We start from the raw sequence: 25,439 nt of genomic DNA on the forward strand, positions 1-25,439 counted from the left end.
AACCTTTTCAATCATTTCCAAAAAAAGTTTAATGAAATTTTTGAACTCATGTTCTGTTTTCATACTTGCACTGCCGCTACCAAATATTTCCTGCTATTGTCCTCATATCCCCGTTGTAAAAGTCACATGAAGTTGTGGTGAACCGAAGCGTGAAACTGCAGATAATGGTCAGATTGACTGCAAGTGAGTGTGAGTGTTAACAATGTTGTTCAATTTGAACAGAATTCGCTGCCTTACACTCTTACACCTATACTATAGTTGCCTGTATATGATGCTCTATTGGTGTGGATTCATGGCTGTAGTCCTAATACACATTGTAGTGACATCAACCCAGAAACAGTCATCATTACTGGAGAGTCCTCCTCATCATCCTCCTGCACGCTATATCCAAGCTGCTCCCCAAGCTTAACCAAACTGATGATTCAAGTTGGGATACCATGTCCATCATAGACATTCTCCTGCTGTACGGGACTATATATGTGACTGGGTCACCTCTCAACCGGAAGGTCATTGACTGTTCACCCCTTTCAATGGCAGGAAAATAAACTTGTCAACTGTCTTTGACTTTAGACAAGATTTTTGTTGTTCAATAGAACAATCCCTACATGTTGCTGACAGAAAACAATGCTCCACCATGGCACCCAACCACAACCTCATTTTAGGACCAACATGCCCCAGAGCTCACAGGTCAGTACAAGCACATTGGATACTTACACAATGTGGGAGCTAGTATATTTAAATTCCTACTGCATTAGCTGAAAACAAGAAATAACACTTACTCACTGCACTGAGTTTCGGACATGAGCCAGGAGTTGTCAAATAAATGTGTTCAACCATACAGGCTATGTTGTGAACAGATTGACCTCGTGGTTAGACTGATGATCCTTTAGGCAAAAGGTCACAGATTTGACCTGTCACAGCTGTTGTGTTATTTAAGCCCGCTTGTCTCCCATTTTGAATTCCATGTTGTTGTGCATTACAACATTCACTAGTTTTTGTAATTACAGTCTGAGGTAATACCATGCCTACATATTTCTACCTTGTGCATCTTCATACTACAACAATAATCTTTAAATTGGAGTAGTATATTAAACTGACAGCAATAGTAATCCACTTGATACTTTGCAATATATAATTTAACTTACAAACAGAACCACAAGTATATAACATTTGGTGCACTTGTATAAATTAACCAGCCATCATTTTATAAATTATACTCATTCATACATAAGTATAATCAAACTGGGTAAATAAACTTGTGTCAACCTTGATATATAATCATGCACAAAGCTTTTTTGTTGCTTTAAATTCTTTTTGAAAGATATTTTTCTGAAATACTTCTGTTATTTGTAATGGAATTGTTCTGTAAGACAAAAAGTGATAGAACAGCAAAGTTGCTCCCTCAACTAAACTAACATTGTCCTGTTTATGATTCGTTATTCTTTCACAAAATCGTTCCATTGAAATGACTGATTTTTTTCATTATCTGTTTGATTAGATAGCTCAGGCTACACCGGGATTGAATTGTTGGACTGTGGGAACTTTGTCATAAAACATATTGCCATCTTGTTTGTTATATCCACACTTTTCTGACAGAACACTTTATAATAATATAATATAATATTATATTATATACATAATATTTGGCAGCCATCTTTCACCACAAAAGCCTACCATCCCCCAGCGTATACATATAATAGTTGCTCCCCCCCACCAAATGACCTGACCTTATATCTGATCTGGCTGGGTTATGTGTATTGAGCGAGCAAGTTGTATGCTGGGTTATTATTGATTTTAGCGTTGAGCTTGGATTAATGTTGGGCTAATGGGAACGGTATTACTGGAGCTTGCAGTATTATATTTAACTTAACCAAAGAAAATGTATATTGAAAGCATCTAAATAAGAGCTAAGCATCTTGCTGAGAGGCTTTTGGCTTTCCAGGGTCTTTGTTAAGCTGTGAACTTTAAGCTTCCAGCTGATTCTTATCTACATGTCTGCAAGAACATCAGTTATAGAGTTTGAAATGTATTTGTGTTATTACCTTAATAAGTACTGAAACTTTGAGAAATAGTTCACATTTTGGGGAACAAATGTATTTGCTTTGTTACTGAGAGTAAGTCAGAAAGTTTGCAAACACTAATTTCTTTACTTCAACGGCTTCAGCAAGCTAGCTTAACACAAAAACACTGAGACGTTAAAACCGCTAGCCAGGTTTTAAGGAAATAAACTGTCACCTCAGCTCACTAATTTACTATTTTATGTAAATGAAATATTGTGTGAAATATAGTGTTAACTTTTTAATATTAATGTTTAATCTTGTTTCTTAAGTCATCTCTGACAAACTCTGCATGGTGGTTTAAGGAGATCAAAGCTAACTAGCGTTTAGCTGCAGCTTCATACTTACTGCACAGTTTATTAGAGCAAACAAGTTATCTCATAAAGTCAAAATGTTTCGTAAAAATATAAAGTAATATCATTTTTGTCCAACAAATTGTGAACACAACATTTACACATCACCACCTTATTATTTGTAATAATGAAGTAGTAAGCAAACAACCTGCCTGGTGTACTAAGTAATATGCAAACCCCATGCTACCGCCTTAATTTGAACAATTATTTGTCCTAGTAATCACACTTTTTAGTACCTATTATTGCAAATACCAAAAACCAAATTAATTGCCTTGAAAGAGCTGAAATACTTCACAAACCATGCTTAATGCAGCCAAGAGATGGCACTCACTTGAAAAACATTAGAGTTTCTTGACAGTTCCATCTGGATAAAGCAGAGTGTTGTATGTCTCTGAGCTGCACCTCGGGTGGATTAACCCTTGCTGCGATAATGAGTGCTAATGGTAACCTAAAGTCCAGGGAATCCACTGCTCCCATCAGCAGATCAGCTCAATAAGCTGCAGGATCGGTCGGATAGAGACACACTAAGTTCATATCTTTTGAGAAGCCTGAGGCAGAAAGAGACAGTAAACATTTGGAGTCGGGGGAGTTAGCTGGAAGGAAAAGCAGAGTGTTTTTAAATGCTAAAAATAGCCTTAATAAAGGAGAACAGATCTAAGTAAGTTCCTATGACACACAAGGTTGCCTTCAAAGCTGCCTGGAGTCTGTGGAATAAAAATAACAAAAATAAATCAGTGGATTGTTTTTCAAACGCTGTCTGGCATTAAAATGTATGATAGCATGATACAACATCAGATTCTCTTAAGATTGTAGCTTACCAGCCTGGAAAGGTGCTTGGATCAAGATATTGTGTGGATAAAAAGGTTCATATATTACAAAGATGTCCCAGTAAGGGCATACTTTAAATAATGTGCTTCCTAAGAGTGTTCAACACTTAAGACACCTACCCTATTTCTAATGCAAAGTCTTGTGTCTGACTCTTGATGGAGTGCTACTAATCTACATTAACAACAAAGAAGCTATCAACAAACACATACTGCCAGCTAATAACTACTGGCTGTGTGAGCTACACAAACATATTTGTTATTATATTCATTGATTTTGGTTTCGGAGCAAAATCAGATTTGACAGACAAATTTCAGAAACAAGTAGGTCTAATATCGTAACCCCAGTTTTTAAGGCTCTAGTTAGTCATAAAGGACATCCAGCCACGACTTGCTTCTGTGTGTGTTGTCTTTGTTTCCCAGTTGGACTGGAAACCAAAGAGCCAAAAGAGGGTTGTTATCTGCACTTAAAGGGATATTTTGGTAGATCTCTTGAAGCAAACTAAAGCCATTATGTTGACAAGGCCTCTCAACCCTACAGTCGTGTTTGTACGCTATCTCCACAGGTTTATGGTTGATTTTACATGTCTGAGACAAACTACTAAACACTTTGTAATGTTATACACAAATTGAGCCCACGCACCTATTTAAAGACAGAACAGTACATTCATGAGAGAGAGGGGGAGAGCGAGAAGGTCCCAGAAAGAGTGGATTAAAAATCTCAGATTAGATGGCATGTGGTGACCTGAGCAGCACAGAGAGCAGTCAGTCTGGTGTGTGTGGTGGGTGTGAGCAAGAGAGAGATTATCACCACCAGCAGAATGTGCATTAGAGATTGGTTCAGGTCCCTTTTTATATACACTGAGAGTGTGTTTGTGTGTAGTGTTGGGGGTGGATTGCTAATCCTAATCCACTCATCAATGTATGCTGAGGACTGACGGGCCCTAAATGCATGTTTTGTGTTATCTATGTGCATCTGTGTGTGTATGGAGGTATATGAACACATGTCCATCTGAACCAGAGAGTATTTAAATAGTTGCATGAATGTGCACATGCATGTCTATTGGTATGCACATTTGCGTATACTCCTGTGTGCACGAGAGTGTAATCTGAGAGTGAATGGGGGGGTTAGCGGGCCATTAACCGATGCATTAGCCCTGACTGCAGACAGACTGAGGAAGCAGTGAGGAGAGTGATGGCGGTGGTGGTGTGTATACGTGTGTGTGTGTGTTTGTGTGAGGGTGTGTGCTTGTGTCGAGGAAAGCCGATCGTTTGAGGATTTCAGGGCGAAAGGGACAATGGGGGTGAGGATTTAGCATCAAGCGTGAGGGGGATTGAGTGCATTAGCGAGTGCATGTGTGCGTGTGTGTCAGTGTGTGTCGATGGGATTGAGGGGAGATGACCCATAAAAAGCAGACAGACACACCCTGAGCAATAGTCAGCTGTCTTACTATTCCCTTTATTTGTAGTAAAAATATACCCATACAGTTACTTTGACACAGATTAAAAATGTAATCTGTACATCAAATGAAAAGCTAGATCCTTAGACCCCAAAAGATAAGTGAATCACTTACAGCTACAGTTTGAATTGTCATCCAAGCTTTGATTTAAAGTATTGTGCATTTGTTGCATGTATTACTCTCCTGTACCATTGTGTTGATGTGTGAAAAAGTTGAAGCTCCTGCTCTTTCTTGAACATCACACACTTAATATTAATGATGATGATCATGATAAAGATCAAGATCGTGATATTTATGAAGGTATTTAGGATGGTTATGATGCTGTTTAGAACTCTCATGAGAAGCTGTCGTTGTTGTTGTTGATGATCATTTATTAACTTCATTTTTATTTCTAAAAGAGCTTTGCATCTGTGCACTGCACAATTGTAGAATTGAAGAATTGATGTCTGATTTTCAGAGTTTTTCTTGAATTATTTTCACAGTCCAAAGTCATAAACTTGCATTGTTTGTCCTAAACCTCAGTTGAAGACTGCATCTCTTGAGACCAATTATGCTTGTATTAGAAGTAATCAGTAAATGTAGTCAGTAGAGTCAGTAACTTGAAAATAAAATATAGACTTATACAAAAGTGATTCTGCTAAATCATCACTCATGGTCCTCCATACATGTGTGGTAGAGACTGTGTCTGCAGTGACACTTTTACCTGTGTGACTCGTGTCATTTCTGGGTGAGGAGCTGGTGTGTTTCCCCCAGCCAGTCACAGCCTGCAGGTTATCTTAGGAGCGGATACAATCCAGCGATTGAACGCAATTCATACCAGCGAATATGACTGACGTGGACGTAGTGGCAAAGAAAATAAAATAAAATCACAGTGAGGCAAAACGCCAAGTGGAAAAGCTTTTCTTAAACAAGGGTGAACCTTGTGTGGGCTTTAATCTGTGGATGGGGAGTGCGCCTGCTTTCTGTTAGCAGCTGTCAATCACCGGTGGTTAGCTTGTGCTAGTGTGTGGTTGCAGTGTAGACACAAGCAAGAAAAGTACACTACGTTCGCAGTGAGTGTGCACTTCTGGTGGTGATGAGCCCAGAAGGAGCATGTTTGAATGTTGCTGCAACAAACATTTCTACTGACTCTACCTTTAAATGGTTATCTTGTAGAATGTAAGTTAACTTTCATTATGTTGATTGTCAAAATGGTTCCTAGATGAACATTTTTTTTCCCTAAAAGATGGGTAAAGTTGGTCGGTGAAAAAGTTCTTCAAAAGAGGTAGAAAACAGTATTTTTACTCTATTTAACTGATACATTAAATAGATGAACAGTTGGAATGAAACTTGTTTCCTCCTGGGTACACTGATATTTGGTTTAGTTTGTTCTTGATAACCTATTTTGTTCCTGTCTTATCTTCTTTGTTTTTTATTATTATTTTATCACATTGCACGTCTTTTAAATTGTGACCAATCACATATCCTCAAGTGAATATGTGCACTTCCTCGTCTTAAACAATTTAGGTTATACAACATAGAGCCTATTTCACCTAATTTCTTGAAAATTCTTATTTTTATTAATATCCTATATTATTTCATTCTTTTTTCAGTTACCTCTTTGAAACAATACAAAATCTAAGGGATTTTATTTTAGAAAGCTTACCTAGCATCAAACATGATTCTGGTTCAAATCTTGAAGTGTTTAATAGATTACGCTGCTGTGCACAGCAGTTAAGCACGTTGTACACAGTAGTTTATGTTGCTTTATAGACTTTCCTTAGAGCACACTTTGGTTTTGTGATTTGAAAAGAAGTCAGTCAGAGATTGAAGAAGAAGAAGGTGGTCAGTGATAAAGAGAGGGAGAGATATTTAGAGACCAATAGGCACTGACAGAGTGAAGTGAGAGCCCTCCATGTCTGCTGCTTTCTATTATTCATGAGTTACAAGAAGCAGTGGAGGGGAAGGAGGAGAGGAGATTGCAGCTTTTCGTCAGCCCCTCGAGTGTGGCCGCCTATTGGACCATCTGCCTCCTCTTCTTCTACCTTCCATCTTTCAGTCTCTTTTATTGTCTCTCTGGGCTTCTTGCTCTGTCAACATTTTGCTCTCCCTTCTCTTACAGATTCAGAAAAATAAGTGTTGCATAGCCTACATAGCCCAGAGAAATAGATGTCCGAGGTAGCCAGACAAAAACAGTTTACAAGTAAACAATCTGTAAACCTTTTGGTCAAGTTAAATTCAGAATATTATAATTAAGCAACAACTATAAGGGTAGAAATGAGGGGCCCAATGCTAAGATCCTGAAGGACATTCATGATAAGACTGTAAGGGCCAGTATTATCAGTTTCATTTCTAACACTGATTTTCAATAACAAAAAGCATTCAGTTGTTTAGCTAACATAGCTCAGAAGCATAGCTAGATTTAGTGACATTTCAAACCTTTTTTTCTCAAGTTGACTAGCAAACTTATTCAGACTGTTAGCATTTTTTTTTTCAACGGATATTTAGCAAAGGTTTTCATGATCTGCCTTTATATGACATAGATGAGCACTTACTGATTCCAACCAATCCAGTGCTTTACACAACTGAATGTGTTTAGATAGTGTTTATATACTTATATATAACTTTCGGCAACTATTTGTTCAAGAAGGTTGCTGTTTAAGACTACAAAGCCATAAAATAATACTTTCTATTGCCAACACACATCAAAAAGACAACAAGCAGAAGATTAGGAAGAATTTGAAAGCATTTCTTTTTTTCTTTTTTTTTCTTTTTTTTTACAAACATTAGCTGGATAGGCAGACTTTCTATTAGCATTTGGGCTAACATTCCCCTGAAGCTGAGCTCTACAGTACATAAATGAAAATCTGAGGTGTAGCTTCCCAGATTAAGAAATGTGGCAAACAAAGATACTAAAAATGTCATGGCTTTAGCATTCTTGCTTCATTGGGGAAAAGAAGGTGATAGTTTAAGAAATGATAGCCAGGAAGCTGCTCGCAGGATAAGTGGCTAACTGGCTAAGAGTATGACCATGTACGCTAATGTGGTCTAAATGAATATTGATAATTTAACAGAAGTTGAACAGTTGACATTTAGCTATTAATGTACTTTGCCTCGTGGAGAAAACTCAACCAGCCATCTTTGCACCATGCATCTTTTCACAGCTAGAGCAGCTATCTTTAGTATTTTCTGAAACCTTTGTGTCTGTACCTTTTTGTTTTTCTTATCATAGCTTGATACTTAATTAGTCATTTTCTGATTAATCAAAGGGTTATTTACTTTTAGTTTTACAAATCTACTCCACTTATGTAATTTACAATGAACACAGAAGGTGGTTTTTCCAACAAAATAAAGGTTATGGTCATATGTCAGATAATTTCTGCAAGTCAATTGCACAACCTTCTTTGGCGCTTATTATGTCCATGCAATTATTTTTGTATTTGTGTCTGTAACTTAGTTATGCTACGTCACTTTAATTTCATGTAGCCTATATACGTATATCACAAAAAAAAACAAGCAAGACACCCAGCTGTCTAAAAATCTTCTACTTTATTCAATCAGATAAATGTTTTTGTAAAACATTCAATACAAAATGATGTTTCATTTATTGCTCATTGTCATCTTTACACTAAGACTTGATCAGATGCATAATATTTTTTTTTCCAAATCACTCTCACAAGTAATATGTTGCTAGATATTTAGACAAGATTTGAAGCTGTCGTTATAATAGTAATGGCATACATACATCCATACATACGCACGTTCAGATTATATAAAAACAAAACAAACAAGTGAGTAAAGTTGCTGAACAGAAAACAGACAAGGGACAGGCGGACTCAGGAATCCTCTCATGTACAGTTGCCCTCACTCAGGACCATGTGAGACTACAGCTGACAGCATGCATACTGTTTTTCATTAGTTTTTAAGAGCTTAAAAAAAGTTTAAACCTTTGAATCATAAAATCTAAAATCTAAAACAAAACAGTTCTTTGTACCATTGAAGCCATTTTAAAAGTCCCCATACATGCATTTATGTTAAAATTACAACGCTGTATTTTTAAAACAAGCTTCTGCATCATTCAATCATGTCGAAACCTAAACTTTTAATTTAAAATAGACCATAATGTCAAAAATCAAAGACATTATGTCTCACAATGCTTCTCAAAGAACAATGGGACTTCTAAAATGACTCTATTTGGAGTTGTCATCTTGCATATACAGTATGCTTGACATCCTAAGTTTATTGGCCACACAGCCGGTACAGTTTTATAACTGCATTTTTTTAAATTAAGTATGAACTATGTCAGTGTGATTGGATGGAATCTTTGCTCTTCAGACATGTTTTACAAGAAGTAACAAATGCAGCTCTTGGATGGCTGCAACCATGTCTGATAATAAAAACAATGTATTAGCTTGTAAAAGTCTGTCTTAATGTTATAATTGAGTTTACAGAATAGAAAAACACTTTCAGTTACACAATGTAGAACTTAAATCATTCAAGCACCGATTAGCCTTTAGGGAAATTAGTCATTTTGAAAAAAATAATTATATAATGAGACTCATTACAGTACTGAGATGATGTGAGGTTCCCCTGTCCCAAGTCATTTAGAGAATCCCACATCCTTGCCACTCCCCTCCTCATACACATTCCTACTAATAAGGGTGTGTGTGTTTTGTCCATCTGCTCGGCCTCAGACCTGCCTGTGTGTGTGACACAGCTACTTGTGTGTGCATGTATATGCTTCATGATCTGCATGGGAGCGTGATGTCCAAATTTCTGCACTTAAAAAAATATGCACACATAAAAAACACACAGTTGCATGCATGCACACACAAACCAGTTCTGAGGTTAGCATAGTCATGCCATATATTTACATTCTCTGTTTAAGGAAACTGTGTACAAGGCAGTCGTAGATGATGATCTGACAAGATGTAATCGATTTTTGGTCATTTTCTGTTTTTTTTCCTTTTGAGGTGGGGATATGAGGAAGAGGAATGCAGATGTAGTAAGTAAAGCTAAGGTGAAGGAAGGTTGTCATCAATAAATAAATAAATAAATAAACTAAGTATTGATCAATAAGTTAATAAGTTAAAGGGGTTTGTCTGTACATGTGTGGAGAGCTATTGTGGAGAGTGATAGTGTGCTTGCATGGGTTGTTTGCATACTGAGCGGATGGGTTTTGTGTGTTGTCCTCAGGGGTTGTAGCTAAGAAAGAGAGTGAGCAGTATAGTCATCCCCCCCAGAGACGCGTAGCTTCATTCTGCACTGACAACACACAAACAGAGCTGCTATGACACTTTCAGACCAAAAGACACTGAAGCAAAACAACACTGGTTGCAGATCTCATATTCAAAAAGTGATAACCATGCTATGCCGGATGTGTGAAATCAAAACTATGTATAAAAAAAACGGTCACAATGAGTCACACAAAGGGGATTGCTGGGAACTAAAAAGTCTAATTTTGCTGTTGTGGAGAATTGGTTTCCCTCCTAGATCATGCATGTACTTTCAGTCTCTATGCAAGCAGACATTTAACGCAGCATTCATCATGAATGTTAAAGTCAGAAACAGCTAAAAACACCTAAGTCTTCCAACATGTTCAGGTACAACACTCGGTTTTACCAACTAGTTACGGTAGTTTAAAGTTAGTTACACTCTAGATAACCCTTAAACCTATTTCTATTTAGCAAGTCCTCTGCATTTATCTTTTCATCTGAAGAAAACTTTGCTGTGTAACATTGCCATGATGTCTTGAATAACTCCCTGTTTTTCATTATTCATATATGCACCATAACAGCTTGTTAAAATGTACAATTAAAATTCAATTTCGTACGTGACAAAGGTGATATTATGTATGGGGCAGGGCAGTACATATAGAAGTTGCATTCAATTTGGAAGTGAACTTATGCATGTCGCTTTGAAGAATTCCCTGCTGCAGATCTACAGTCAGTCTGCTGCCTGGAAGAATGTGACTCTACAGTTTATGACAACTTCTTAGCGGGTGGGTGGAAAAAAAACGTTTATGGAGATATTGATAAAGAGGAAAGTAAGCTTGTGACTAGCAGCTGCATAAATAAGTCATCATACTGTATATCCATATAGAGAAAGGTAATAAGAGTATTGATCATCGTCATCACATATCATAGTAATGATGCATCACCGTGGCAGGTATAAACTTGCAGTGAACGTGTGGCAGTCAGGGAAGATCCCAAAGTTTTGCATGAAGTTGTGTGAGTGTGTTTCTTCGTCAGTGTGTGTGTTTCTGTGCCATTGTTGGGGGGGGGTGTGTTCAGGACGTTTTGGGTAATCATTTGTTGTACATTCAGTGTGAGAGGTTAGGATGCGCTGTCTGGCCGTGGGCCATCAGGGTCGGGTTCAGGGACGATCTGTAGGCCTGGTTGTGTGTTGGTCAGGGTGGTTGAAGATGAAGGGTCATGGCGGGGTTGCTGGTTTCTTCTAGAGAAGGATGCACTTTCCTTTCTCCACCCATGGGTTGTTCTTCATCAGCTCTGGGTTCAGGAAGGGATCCTCTGGGACGCCATCCTCTATCCACTTCACCAAGCTTTGTGGAGAGACACAGAGGGACAGAGACATATTTCAAATTCCAGAGGAAGTGTATTGCCCACAATCCATTCTCTATCCTCGTTTCCTATTTTTCCATAAAAGGCAAGATGGGAATCTGAGCAACCACAAGCCATAAGTGAAAAACTAACATTAACTCCTGCAACTGTACTCTGTTCTTATTATTGCTTCTTTCACATGGATGAAGGCATATAACTACATAAGATGGAGTGCAGTTATTCTTTATAACAGCACTCCCGCTGGTTAATTGAGTATAACTATATGTATATACTGTTTTAAATAATTATTCTAGAAATACATGTGGGTGTGCAGATTGCTATTAATTTCAGCTCAAAATTAATAAATTATACATTTATGTCAAATGTTTTCTAAAGCGTAGGTTTTAATTTATTGAATCCTGAAAGGAGAACTGCACCTGGTGTGTCCCTTGTTTATGTCTGTCTGTAAAAAGATAGAATAATGTTGCACCAACAATTTTTGATTATGTTATCTAGATGCCATGTTTTGTTTTGCAGGATGAACAAGCTTTGGAACATCTCATTGTAAAGTTCTTTGCACAGCAAAAAGGTTAAAAATAATGCATGCTTGACTGACAATGCTGTCAATCATTAGTGTATACAAGCTCTTCTGTCCTCACTTAATTTTACTGCCCTATCGTCATCAATATGTACAGTGTACCCATACCTATTCTTAAATATATACAGAATACGTGCTTGTATGTACTTAAACATCAATCAGAACTACACGTTATTGGCGCCCCATTAGCGTTCATTACTTTTTTCACAAAAAATAGGTCATTGTCATTTTTCTGCTCGCATCAAAAGATTGTTTGATATTAAAAGGGTCATATTATGCTTTTTCTGGCTTTATATGCTATTTAGTGTGTTTTCCAAGTATCCTGTGCATGTTTAGGCACATCTATGTGCAAAAAGTCAAAGTCCGCGGTAACGCAGCTTCTCCTACGTCCTCCTGTTAGCTGCAGCATTAGCTTCATGTAACGCTCGGTTCTAGCCCCCCTCGATAAAAATTTGCCAGTGTGACATCTTGTCAGTGTAATATCACTGATCTAAGCCCATTGGCTCGTTGTGGCAAGCCCAGCAGCTCATGTTGCACGCCCATTAACTTCTGTAGCACGCCCACAATATGCCGTAGCCTGCGGTAGCACAGTAGTGCTAAGGTGCTAATGTTTTTGCTCTGCTCGGAGCCAAAGTGGCTGCATTCCCAATATGGTAAAAGGGGGTGTGACATTTCAGAGAACCGTGCTGAGCGACTGACCAATTACGGCAGAGCCGACAGGCCGACCAATCAGACCAGACTTGGCACACGTGGGGACTCTGAACGTGGGCACTTCAGAGCCTTAGAGAGAGAGTCAGAAGCGAGCCGGTGCATGGAGCAGCAGAACATGAAAACAGACACTTTTTTCGAACTTTAGCTATTGTGAACATACTTTAGTAGGTACATAGATTAAATATATGAACCCCAAAAAGGGCATAATATGACCTCTTTAACATTCTCGGTGAGCATTGGATTAGATAAATTAAAGCTGGTGAAAAGAAAGCAAAGGAGTGTATATCCAACAATATCCTATTATTTTGTAAAGGAAAACTTCCCATCATTTTCTGAAGAAAAACAATACATTTTCTTAAAAATGAGAACTAATTGAACTAAATGAATAGTTAAATAGATAAACCGCGTATCGCCTCATAATGAAAATTAGTTCAACCTCTTTCACTTGGGATATACTCTTTCAACATGTTTTTAATCATATATAATTAACTATAATTACCTAAACACCTCCTTACAAGGCAATGAAAACCGAAACAACAAACTCCTAAGTGTACCAAAATGCTTTTTGTTCAAAAATTAAAAAATAAAATATACTATTTCATTTCTCAAATTTAACTTGTTAGAATATACGTTTCAAATGACACCACTTGAAATTCAGTTTGTTATCCTTGAAGTAACAACACTTTTCTAGTGAAACAATTCATTCTTCTTCTTCATTCGCTGCTTCTCCAATTTATTCAATATTTATTCAAGAGTTTCTATACACTGACCGTTAATACTTTAGAGCTCAATATGAAAAACATCATCAGTCAAAAGACCGTCCTCTCACACAGTGCTGATGAAGCCTCACATGAAGTGATTCTTCTAAGTTTCCCTGATTGACTCTTCATCAAGCAGCTCCGCAGTTAGACAGACGAAGGGAGAGACAGAACGAAGTGATGGCTGTGGCTCTGCTTCAGAGTGCGCTGTGTCTGTGTCTCATGTTTTATCATTGAGGAGAAGGCTGTAAGCTGTTATTTACAGAATCATAGAACTCAATACGGATACTAAATGCTTCTTGAGTTATTGTTAGTGGTGAATAATTGAATAAACCACTAAATACTTGAGTTGCCTTGCTAACAGATGCTGATTGAACAAACAGTGGTTACAATTGTCCGTTGCTACACTGAGCCGAAGAAGTTTAAAAGCCTCTTTATTTTTTGTTACAATGGATATTGGGAGTCTTAAAAGATCACAAAACTATGCAGTTAAATATTAACTTCATGATAATTATTGTTTTAAAACATACTGTGGGGCGCCGGTGGTGTAGTGGTTAGTGAGCTCGCCCCATGTACTGAGGCTACAGTCCTCCAAGCAGGCAGCTCGGGTCCTAAACCATCCTGTGGCTCCCTTCATGTCATTCCCCACTTTATCTATCCTCAATTTCTGACTCTATCCACTGTCCTGTCTCTCACATAAAGGAACAAAATATCCCCCCAAAAAAATATTTTTAAAAACTTTACTAAGAATCTATTTTAACTTAAAGATATAGTCAGTAGCTTTTTCCTAAAAATTAAAATACAAAACTAATGTTCGCTCAAACAACACTTATAGGCCTCCATACATGTGTGTTGGCGACTGTGTCTGCTGAGACACTGTCCTCTGCCTGTATTGTGATGTTTTGGTTTACTCTGGATGTTTCTGGGCAGGAATTGGATGTTTCCCCCGGCCTGACAGTTGGCAGGTGTGTTTGGGAGTGGATACAATTCAGCGATTAGATGCCGTTCAAACCAGCGAATATTGCGGGTGCAGACATGGTGGCAAAGAAGAGAAAATATAATCATAGTGAGGTAAAACGCCATAAAGCCATACGGCCATAATGGTCGTTCCAAAACGAGGGTGAACCTTGGGTTGACTTTCACCAGACCCGGGGTTGGCCTGCTTTCTGTTGGACACATATGTGCTGAACACCGGTGGTCAGCTTGTGCTAGCTTGCTAAATGATTGTCTTTTCCATTACAACACATGTTCACAGCTAGCTTGCAGTGGGTGTGCACTTCTGGTAACGATAAGCCCAGGAGGAGGAGGGGTCCAGTTTGAATGTTGTGTTTAAAAGCTGCAACCAACATTGCTAAAGATTCTACCTTATAATATTGTTAGGAAAGATAGATTGTTCCTTGAAGTAAAAACACCGCAATTATGATGCTTATCATAATTAGCCCATTTTAGTCATTTATGTGTTAGCATCAATTTAATGAACTTACCGTAGATGTTGTGTTGCTGCTTGTAATTGCTAATGAAATGCACTTTTAATGAATACTCTTTTATATTAATTAATATTTCAAATGGAAATTAAATCTACACTAATTCTGATTAAACAAGGGATCTAGTGTACTTTTTTATATCCCTTGTTAATACAGTAAGAACTCTGCTGGACTTAAACGTCTACAATATACTAACAGATTGTTCCACTGTGTAAGTATAAAGCAACATTCTTTTCTGAATCTTTAAGGTTTAATATTTTTCAGCCTGCTCTGTGTATCCGGCAACAGCAAAGCTATTTGATTTTTGTCCTCAAAGCAACTTTTCACAATTGTTCCGGGGGGCTGAACTCGGATATTTTTAGAGCTATTGTGCACTAAATACTCACTCAGTCACTGTTTTGGAGGACTTTTCTCGTTTGAAGGCCAGTTGGTACTTGAGGCTCTCCACCTCCTTCTTCATCTGGGGCAGGTCCATCTCATCCATGGTTGCAGCTTGATGTAGGGCTTTTCTTCCTGCACAAAGCGAACAAGTCAGGGTTATTTTTGAACAGTACAAAATAGTGGGTAGCGGACTTGATATTGTACAACTGTGCCCTGCAGCAGCTTAGTGATTCCACCTACAGGAAGGGTGAAAAGAGGCTGTTAAATTCGCAGAGTACAAACGAGTGCTGCCAAAACAGGCAGACCCACTCAACACCTCAGGATACATTCAGTTGTCTCCTTTTGTGTCATTGGGCTACATATTTCCACTTCTCCTTGCATGAATATACTCAGTTTAATTACTTTTGCAACCTTTCACCTGCTGTGGTTTGATCATTTTACAACAAGACTCATGGCTGCAGACTAGAATACAAATACCTGAAGGGAGAGTAAAGAGGGAATATTTTGTGCCTAAGCCTCACAAGAGAACAAGGACAGTATGTACTTCTGTGGAGAAAACAATATCAATCACCCAGTTTCTGCAGACGGTTGTTGAAAGGCTGCAATGTGAGTATATCACAGTCAGTAGGTCAGTAATGTTTCATGAAACAAAAAGAGTATATTTTGTGCCTCTAAATAGGCAATGTATTGGTAAGGCAATGAATAAAGTAGACACTTGTATGTGTCATTTTTAACTGACGTGAGTGTTATTAATTGGTTAGGATAAGAGAATGTGTTCAGTTTTTAGCGTAATACCCCACAACATTTTACAGCCAGCTATTCTTGCATCTCCTCAAGATTGACCATTACAGGAAAACTTGTGCATTGTTCTTTGAACTGTTAAACAAAAACCTGAGCCACTCATCCATCACAATATAATAACTGCTCTCTCCACAGCCTGCACCAGTAACGTGCACTGTTACAGGTCCCATCCATTTAACCTGCACGGCAAGTCAGTAGAGGGAAATGTTGGGAGCTCCTGAGCTCTCTGGTCTCGTAGGGGTCCTCTGGAAAGTTGTTTGGGGCTGGCTGGCTGCTGTGGACATACCCCCACTGAGTTTGTCTTGTTTGCTTCTATCCCATTTTTCAAGTGCTGTTTAGGCAGATGGTTGTTCATCATGATTTTGGTTTTGCCCAGTTTCTGGGTTTCCAAGTCAAAGGTACAGTTAACTAACCCAGCTTTTAACCCTATGCTTGTCATTGACATGAAGGTGGTATCAGTCTTCTAATCTCACCATCAAAAATAAAGGCAATTGTGCATTTTGCAGAAATATTAAATCAGCATTATGTACAATAAAGAAAATCCAGTGAGGTTCCCATAGTGGTCAAAATGATTAGAATGCTGTATTTTTGTGCCATAAAAGATCAGGAAAATAACATTATTAGATCTTTACAAAAGGAGTCTGAATTTGAACTCAAAAAAAGTCAAACATGCGTGTTGTCAACTATCTTACTCTCTTCCATCCCTTCTGCTGCATCCTTTTCTCTGTCTCTCTTGCTCCCTCCCTCTTACTCTCACTCCCCACCCACACATGTCCACTATGCCCTCTCAACAATACACTTTCCCTTGTGTGTGTTCCTTTGTGTTTATGTTCTCCTGAGTGTGTATGTGTGTGTGCTTGTGTGAGTCATTTGAGGATTCGGGCTGAGCAGAGTGCTTGTCTGGTCTGCACTCAGGATTGATCTCAGTGAGGTCCTTCAAACAGCAACAATGGTATTTTTAAAGCACATTAACTGATACTTGATATTATGCAATTGTCCTTCATGGCAGTTTAGTGAGTGTGGGGGCATTGTGAGACGGGAAAAAGCAGCACAGAATTCGTCACCTACTTCACATCATGGTCGGGATTCGAATTAAGCTCATAGACCATAACATTGCAACAGACAATGATTGTATTCCTGATTCTTGACTTGTTTTTTAATGAAGGTAGTGTTCAAAGAATGTAGTTGTGAAAATTGTGAAAATATACTTTTGAAATTAAAAATGTCCTTCGATGTCACATTAGAAAAGTCATGTTTTGAATCAGTATGCAGTGTTAAATAAATTGTTGAAAGTTTTGCAGGAAGCACTAATGCCTTGCTTAAGTTACATGAGAGGATTGATGCCACTCACATGTTTGTAGGATACAAAAAAAGCTTTAAAACCTCTAAAATGCTACTCTGAAAGTTTCCCCAACACTGTTGACCACTGTATACAGCTGCTAAATCTGCTGTGTTTTTATGTTTCTTCTTATTTTAGGATCAAAATGCTAAGATCACCAACATTAAGGCAACCTTAAAACTTAACTACCAGTTATTTTCCTGCATGTATGAAGGATTATAGCTAATCAATCCTGCCTCGGAACAGTTAAGAGCCCAGAATGCACATGAACTGTAAATGGCTGGCTGATTTAAACTAGATAACAGTGTTTTAATCTAAATGTTGTGGTCCCAAAGTACAACAATTACTGCTTTATACAAGCAATTCAAGAGGAGCCAAAAGAAAAATGTTGTTACTGTTGGCAGAAAAGGCGAGACATAGACTTGCAGACAGTAAGACTGTGACATATTTATAATTATGTATGAGGAGTGTGTACATAATGTGGGTCCCTTTGTAGGGTTAAAGAAAACACCAGGTGCAACATAACAAGTGTGTCTTACCAATATGAGACAGACAGATAGAGGCAAAGTGATGGCCAGATCAGGTCTTAGCAGCATCCTCCTGAGAAGACAGGAGGATTCAATGTTTCCCTCTCTCTAACGTTATCACTCATCTCCTTCCTCCCTATTTTCCCTCCATCCTGCTTTTCCTCCTTCCATCTTTTTCTCTTTTAAGTAAGCCCTCTCCATCTTTTTCAGAGCCTTTGCTTCCTTCAAGTCTCCTTTTCTTGCCAATTCAAAATAAAAAATGTTCCTGTACAATCAATCTAATTCTTGCTCCTTTTGAATCTTTCCACACCTCAGTCTCTCTCACACTATCTTTCTAAAAGAAAGGTGTGGGGTTAAACCGGCGTTATTAGGTAAAAGGTACACTGTGAACAGCTAGAAATTGATACGTACTTGTCAAAAAGGCTCAGAAAACAGTCTGAATCACTTATATTGATTTCATATTAGGTAACAGTAGCTTCAGTCATTTATCCCTTTAAAGGGTTCTTTTTAACCAAGTCTTTAACCTTTAATGTCCAAATTCATGAAGCTATTAGCTTAAATAGCTAGCTATGGTTGATAAACTTAGCTAGCAACAGAATTTAGAAACTTAATGAGTCTCATGTAAAAAAAAAGAATGTTTTTAAGGTACTTTTAAAGCTAACATTAGCTGTTTCAGATACAGCTGAAAGGGATACTCTAACAGCAGTTCAGTTAACAAAATCAATATACCGGTAGATGAAATTTAACGTAAGTTTTAGCTTTGCTGACTCTTGTATGATGGCTGCGAGAAAGACCCCTGTACAGTACCTTTTACTATTTCAAATTCTATTAATATCATAGTGAGCTTAAGATTGCGCTTTCAACCAACTCGTGAAGGAAACAATATTATGCTGTTTAAAGGAAATAAACTTGTGACAGTTTATTTTTTTGTAATACTTTATTAATCCCTGAGGGAAATTCTGTATTGATTTAAACGTACATAACTGAGTGTGTTGTCTATTTCACCAATGATATCATGAATTTCTCGAACACGAAGATGGGTATCTTGTTTTGAAAAAGATTCTTCCAACATGCAAAGTAAGCTAAACAGCAGTGTCTAAACCTACTCATGAAGTTGTAAGCCAGCTGAGACAGATAAACTAAGATAGCAATAGCAGTATTTCAGTTGACAAACTCTAAAAAGGTTAAGCATTATGTAACTGCAGCTTATAAGCCAAAGTCTTTTTGTCTGGATTGAAAAACAAGTGCATGTGTAAGACCTATGCCGGGAAGCAGGCACCTATGTTTCAAAAATGAAAATGCATTTTGAGGGTTGGCCTATATCTGCCACCTCTCTGTATTTTGCATTGACAGCTGAATTTATGACGTCATTGCAGTCTGGCTGGCTTCTGCTCCACTGACTTTTAGTCAATACTTTATTAATTGATCTTTCTGTGAAGTGAGGTATTTCCACAAATGATATTTCTGATATACCGTATGTGATTAAACTACTGTGATAAAAATAGTAAGCTATAAATAGTAAGCGTAATCAATGTGATGTTTGAAATAATGCCACTCCTTTTTCTCCTTTCACTCGTCCATCCACCTGATTCTTTTCATTATTTTCTGCCCATTCTCTTTCATTTCTCTTTTCTTTTCTCTCTCCATCATTTCCATTGTCCTGTCTCCCTCTCCTTCTCAAATTACTCTATAGCTAGCATTTGCACAGTAGCCACCCATGTTTAAACGTCTTTGTCTTCATCAACTCAGCCACCAGTTAATTAAATAAGTCAACTTTAAGCCTTAGGCACAACATGGTGTTAACATTTCGTGAATAAAGAAATGAAAGAAAACCATGTCCTACTCTGTGATGTTTAAATCTAAACGATTGGTTGCAGCAGGTTTCCTCTCTGCGGCATTCTCACCTTCTTCATTTCATTACTGGCTAGTAGCTGTTTTCCATCTGTCTCCTGCTGTCTTCCACAGATGCCTCCTCACTAAGTGCTCCCTATCCCTTTTTCATGAATTATTATCAGTAAATCTTAGAGTCCACAAATAACAATCTTCCTTCTTTCCCTTCTTTCCCTTCAGGATTTACTCAAGTCAAATTTAAGTAATTACTGAAAAATCCTAAAAACAAAAATATGCACAGTGAAGTGTATTAAACACCAACGTACACTTTGTTCATTTATTATGGCATCCTAATGAAGTGACTATAAATCAGTCTTGTTAACCTTTTCTTTATCTGCTGTACCAAATCATATTGCCCTTTACCATTGGTTTTACATTGGCTGTGGTTTTGGTAGAAAGCACCACCCAATGCTCTACATAAAATATGACTTAAAACCAAAAATGAGTAAAAACCAGGGCATCACAGTCCTATTGGAAGTGGTCTCGTTTTTCTTAGTATTTATATGGCAATGATTCTGTCATGTACTGATGTCAAAGGTCACTGTAACAATATATTCTAAACGTGTAGCGTCAACTTTCAGGAAGTGTCAGGAGAATAAATGTGGATTAACGGTCGAGGCAGCACTGTGTGGGTTTGGCTGTGATTTGGGTGTGGATGCAGTGGTTACTGCGGCACATTTGCGGCTTTAAATCTAAACTGGGACACTTTGCCATGAAGGGATTGCTTCAAGATTATGCTCAGGTATCAGACGAAAGATGGAGAACAAGTTAATTACATTTGCTTTATTAAAAAAAGACTCTTTAAGATCTCCTAATCAACCCTTTTTTTCTCTACTTAAAGGCAATTTAGGCCACATTTAGCAGCTCCAGCGTTTTGTCAAAGGTAATTATTGACATACCAAGCCTTTGAAATGTATTGTGCTGTCGAGGCTCGGCATAAAAAAGGCAGCTGTGTATTTGTATGTTTGTGCTGATTTTTAAAAGATGTACTTTGGTGGGGACTGTGGGGGGTTGTTTTAGGGGAGGGTATGTAGGTCGTTTGGTGATTTGGGTCGAAAGCATCCAGAGATTAACCTCTACCCCCTGTCTCCTCCACTGTCTTCCCATCCTCGCACATGTACTGTATATGTGCATGTGTTTCTGGAGCAGGTGGCAGTTTGAGGGGAGCTGCTACCAGTGGTTAATGTGTTGAATGGCTCTGTCTGGCTTCTATAATGATGGTGGAGAAAGGAGCTTCAAGGAGAAAACCGAAGGTGAAAGGGAAAGTTAAAAAAAAAGAAAAAAAAAGGTGTTGAGTAAAATAGAAAAAGAAAAAAAAAGAGGATATGACACATAATTAGAGAAAGGAGGAAAAACAGACAGATGAAGGAAACAGAGTGAGACTCTTCTTGCCTCTGTAGCTACTGCATTGTAAATAGAGACTAAAAATAGAAAGGAACAGGCAGAGCTGCTCTGACCAACTGAGAGAGGAGGCTAAGACAGAAAGAAGAGGCTCCTTGCTGTAATACGGAGAAGATGATGCTTCTCAGGATAATAAATACCAGACGCTGACAGTCAATGTTTGAGCTTTTACAACAAGCTGATCTGTCCTGCACTTCAATGACCTCTGAAGGGACTGGGACAGTCTAGCTTATATCATACCAGCGCAGCCCTGGCAACATGGGGAGATGTGCAGTCGATCAGATCCGATCAATACACGCCTGAACTGGACTGGATGTTTGTCGTATATCAGAACACAAAAAGGTCAGATGTTGTATTTCTACGACACAGATCTCTCATTGTAAAGCGCCTAATCAGAGTTCTCTAATCAGGGTGTGTTCTCTTCTTGTGTCTGTTCCACTCCAGGGCAAAAAACAGGTAGGCCTATAAGACACAGGAGTGCCACCTGAGGGGGAGGCAAAGGCGTTTGTCTCATTGGTATAGAACCTCTGTATTTTACAACTGCAGAGCGTCAAACTGATTTCAAAGTGACACAAAATGAAATATTACAAACAAAACAACTAAAGGACCCTCAAAAAAGACACACCTGAAGACTTGAAGAAGAAAAGAAAATAACTACTTAGAGATGCCAAACAGCCACAAATATATGAACATTTAAAAAGTATGAAAAAAAACGTAATGATACAAAACTGACTTGCAGAGTGACACATTTCTATAACAGCACGGAAAAGGACTGCAGATGAAGCAGTGAGTTTCTGTTATGCGTTTTTCCGTGTCATGATCTGCAATAAGGTTCTAGCAATTTGTACTTACAAATAGAATTTGAATTACTGATTAAGTTCCACATTAGAACATTAAAAGTTCTGTTTTTGTCATTAACTAAACTGCTCAGAGCCATCCTTAAACCACGGTCATGTGAAAAGAGATAGAGAGGGGGAATGAGAGAAAGAAGGAGTCAGGGAGGAGACAGTGTGCAGAGGGGTAATTTAAGTTCTAAAATATTTGTAGGATCCATAAAAGTGTGTGTGTGTGTGTGTGCGTGTGTGTGTGTGTGCGCGCGTGCGTGCGTGCGCGTGTGCGTGCGCGTGTGTGTGTGTCTCTAAGGGGGAATAGGCAGACAGTACAAAGTGTGAAATCCTCTCAAGTTGTTGCACTTTGAGGACTACTGATTACATACTTTGTATCTGAATCCAAATAATTATTTTTCCCCTCATAAGTTATATTTCGGAATCCGTTCTTCGGGCCAGTGAGATGCCCATCTTGAATCTATTTTGTGCATAATCAATGTTTGCTGCAGTAAGGCCTGTAATTAGGATATATGGGGAGTCCACGGAGTTATCACAGCATACACCTTAAGTATTCTGTATGTCTTGACTTAACATGAGCATCTCTTACCTTACTGATGCCGGTAGAGGCTGTTGCTCTTTCCAAGTCTGACCGGTGCAGTTAAACCAGAGAGGACGACCAGGAGACAGCCGGGCCGAAACGGAGATTGCGGATTTTATTTCCCAGCTATTTGGATGAATAAAAGAAGACTTAATATCCGTAGACTTTGTTTATCTCGGGGAGACGTGCGCACTCTCAGTATCAAGGATAAAATCCGCAGTCTCCGGAGTAAAACAGACGATGACGACCAGTCTGAGTCTGAAGGAGTCTCTTCGTAACCGGTAGTCTGGCCGAGTCGTTACTGCTGAAGCTGCTCGAGAATTAGGGGTGATAGGCTATAGGACGTGGACAAGTTAACGAGCTGGTCCGGTGCGCACTCCGCCGTTCACTGCCTGCTCCTCTGCTGGGATCCTCCTATATGAGCGTCTCATGTGTTTGTGTGAGTCAGAAAGAGAGAGAGAGAGAGAGAGAGAGAGAGTTCCCCGAGGATGTATTTAGAGAGTTGCCCAGGCGAGGGGAGGGAGGGAGTGAGGAACGAAGGGATGCTGTGTGTGTGTGTGTGTGTGTGTGTGTGTGTGTGTGTGTGTATATGTGTGGGTGTGTGTGCGTGCGTGCGTGCGTGTGTGCGTGTGTGAGTGTGGGTTGGGGGGGACTTAAGCAGGTAACAATTAAGGAAAAGAGGACTTCAAATTGTCTTCACTATCACGCGTCTCAATGTGCGCGTGTATGTCGGCCCTTTTGCCCCCATTGCCAGACTCTGGATTTCTGCCCTAATAAGGCTCCTTAAAGCTCCATTGGCAAAGGCAGATTAAGCAGGTTCTCGAAGGAGGGTGAAACATAGTTCTTTTATTTCACAGATGATAAATCTTAAAATAGAGTAGAATAAATCTTTAATGTCCTCCTTTATTTACCTTAGGCTCCAGATACAAAAAAAAACAGTATAAAAACATTCAGGCAGTCAATAACACAGGCAACATAGCAGCTATATGTTTACACTTTAAAAATGAGTTCATATCAGGGTTCAGATCTCATCAGTCATGTTGTAAGATTAAGGATGTTTACTGCACTTGGGATAATTGCATTTGATTGGTTGACTAGTTGCTTATATAGCTAGATGTAAAGTTTAATTACAGTTATACTAATTGTAATGTTTCATTTTTTTTCACTGAAAAATGTTTCACTTATATTCTTTCTTTAATACCGTTTTTACAGCTCCTGTGAAGAACTTCCAGTTTGGTCGAATTTTGTAGCCCCAGTGGACAAAGCAGGAGGCTATACCTCTCATTTCTATGCTGAATTAGTCCTGTATTTAGATAAACAAAAGTCTCACTCTGCTTCAACAACACACATCAATAATCTTTTCAGTGGTAAATGTGAAAAAAAAGGCTCTATAAATAAGGCTCTATGAATAATTGAATCTGAAATTTAAGGTTGATATTTATGATTTAAGGCATAATAATAACAACATTTTTTGCTGTAGTCGGTCAGTTAGAGACATCAGTATTAATGTACATCAGTATTGTTACTGTTTTATAATCAGTTACCAGTGCTGCTACAGCACTCTGAATGGAGGCTGGGCAATTAATCACAATTTTATCGTTATCGCGATATGAGCATTAAACACGACGTGAAAGTCTGAATTTATCGCAGTATATAAAAAAAGGGTTTCCATGTAGTCAAGCAATGCTTTCTCATGCTTTCTTGCATTTTCACATTTTACCAATTGTACAAAGGTCAGTATATGATATCCATGCTTTCAAACCACTTTTGATGAAGTCAGTTTAAGCTTAAGCTAACTATCAACTATGCTTGGATTAATTAGTGCCAAATTAGTGGCGGTGACACGTTTTTTTATTTTTTATAATATTCTGAAGGGACATGTTTCAAACACAGGTGTAAAACACGAAGAACAGCAGATAGACAAAAAACTGTCATTTGTACCTCATATGTACTCTTTATTTTGGTTTATTTATCGTAATTCATATCGTTCTCACAATATTACACAAAGATATAGCAAATCGCACAATGTTATCACAAACTGTTTAGGCACTCTGAATGGTAATATTTTATAAAGGAACATCTGTACTTTAAACTGCAGTAGGGGACTATATGGTCCTGCCCATTTTGGTTATATCTTTCGATCCGATTCCTTCGCCTCATCTGCTATTTTAAGTTAAAAAGACGTATCATTATTAGTTTTATTCTATCAGTAGAGGGTTAATAGAGTTTCAAATGATTTTTTTACACTCCAATCTGCGTGATGAATAATTACATTTTTAATCAAAATCTCAATGCAAACACATGCACATGCACAATTCATTAGTCTAGCAGCATACAGTACATTCATTATCATGATTCATTATCATGTGTTCAGGGGTTCAGGTGTCCTATTGAGAGGGAAAATGCTCCATTTAACAACAGCATGCAAGACACAATGGATGATTGATGTAGATTATTGGGTTTAACATATTAATAAAAGACTCTGTTGAAATCAACATTTGGCCATACATCAGAAAAGACTTCACAATAGCCTTGGCAGTTAAAAGTGGATAGCTGAGAGAGAAGTTGAAATGAGGGTGTAAACACGTGATTATAATAAATGAGTCAAAAGTTTGTAATAGCTTTGAAAAGTGAAAATGCTGAACAGAAGATCCATTGAGCACAGACTGGAACTGGAAAAATAGTAAAGCATGAATGATTCTTTTTAGCTGTAAGTAGCTACTGCATTGTAAATAGAGACTATTCAATATCAATGTGGATTCAATTCAAAAAACTTTATTTGTCCCCGGGGGGCAATTCAAAGGGTTAAAGTTAGGGTCTCGAAACATAGTGTTGTTTGTTTAAACTTAAGTAAATATGAAGAACAGTGTGTCGCCTAAAATAGTACTTAG

At 38.2% G+C, this 25,439-nt stretch overlaps 1 protein-coding gene across 1 annotated transcript; it reads right to left on the bottom strand.

Moving 5' to 3' along the window:
- Window positions 1–8,203: 8,203 nt before the first annotated feature.
- gng13b (guanine nucleotide binding protein (G protein), gamma 13b) lies at window positions 8,204–22,999 on the bottom strand. The gene is made up of 3 exons (XM_061026394.1): window positions 22,558–22,999; window positions 15,171–15,297; window positions 8,204–11,235 (listed from the first exon to the last, which is right to left on the bottom strand). Exons 2-3 carry the CDS (start codon window positions 15,266–15,268, stop codon window positions 11,130–11,132), a joined length of 204 nt encoding a protein of 67 aa, XP_060882377.1. The 5' UTR covers window positions 15,269–15,297; window positions 22,558–22,999; the 3' UTR covers window positions 8,204–11,129.
- Between the last annotated feature and the right edge of the window lie 2,440 nt (window positions 23,000–25,439).

This window comes from Labrus mixtus, chromosome 20, assembly GCF_963584025.1.
Source record: "Labrus mixtus chromosome 20, fLabMix1.1, whole genome shotgun sequence".
NCBI lineage: Eukaryota > Metazoa > Chordata > Actinopteri > Labriformes > Labridae > Labrus > Labrus mixtus.

Coding starts and splice junctions, on each gene's coding strand:
- gng13b (XM_061026394.1), bottom strand. CDS start 15,268: ATGGATGAGATGGACCTGCCCCAGATGAAGAAGGAGGTGGAGAGCCTC. Junction 11,236..15,170: donor TCCTCCAAAACAGTGACTGA/GTGAGTATTTAG, acceptor CTCTCCACAAAG/CTTGGTGAAGTGGATAGAGG.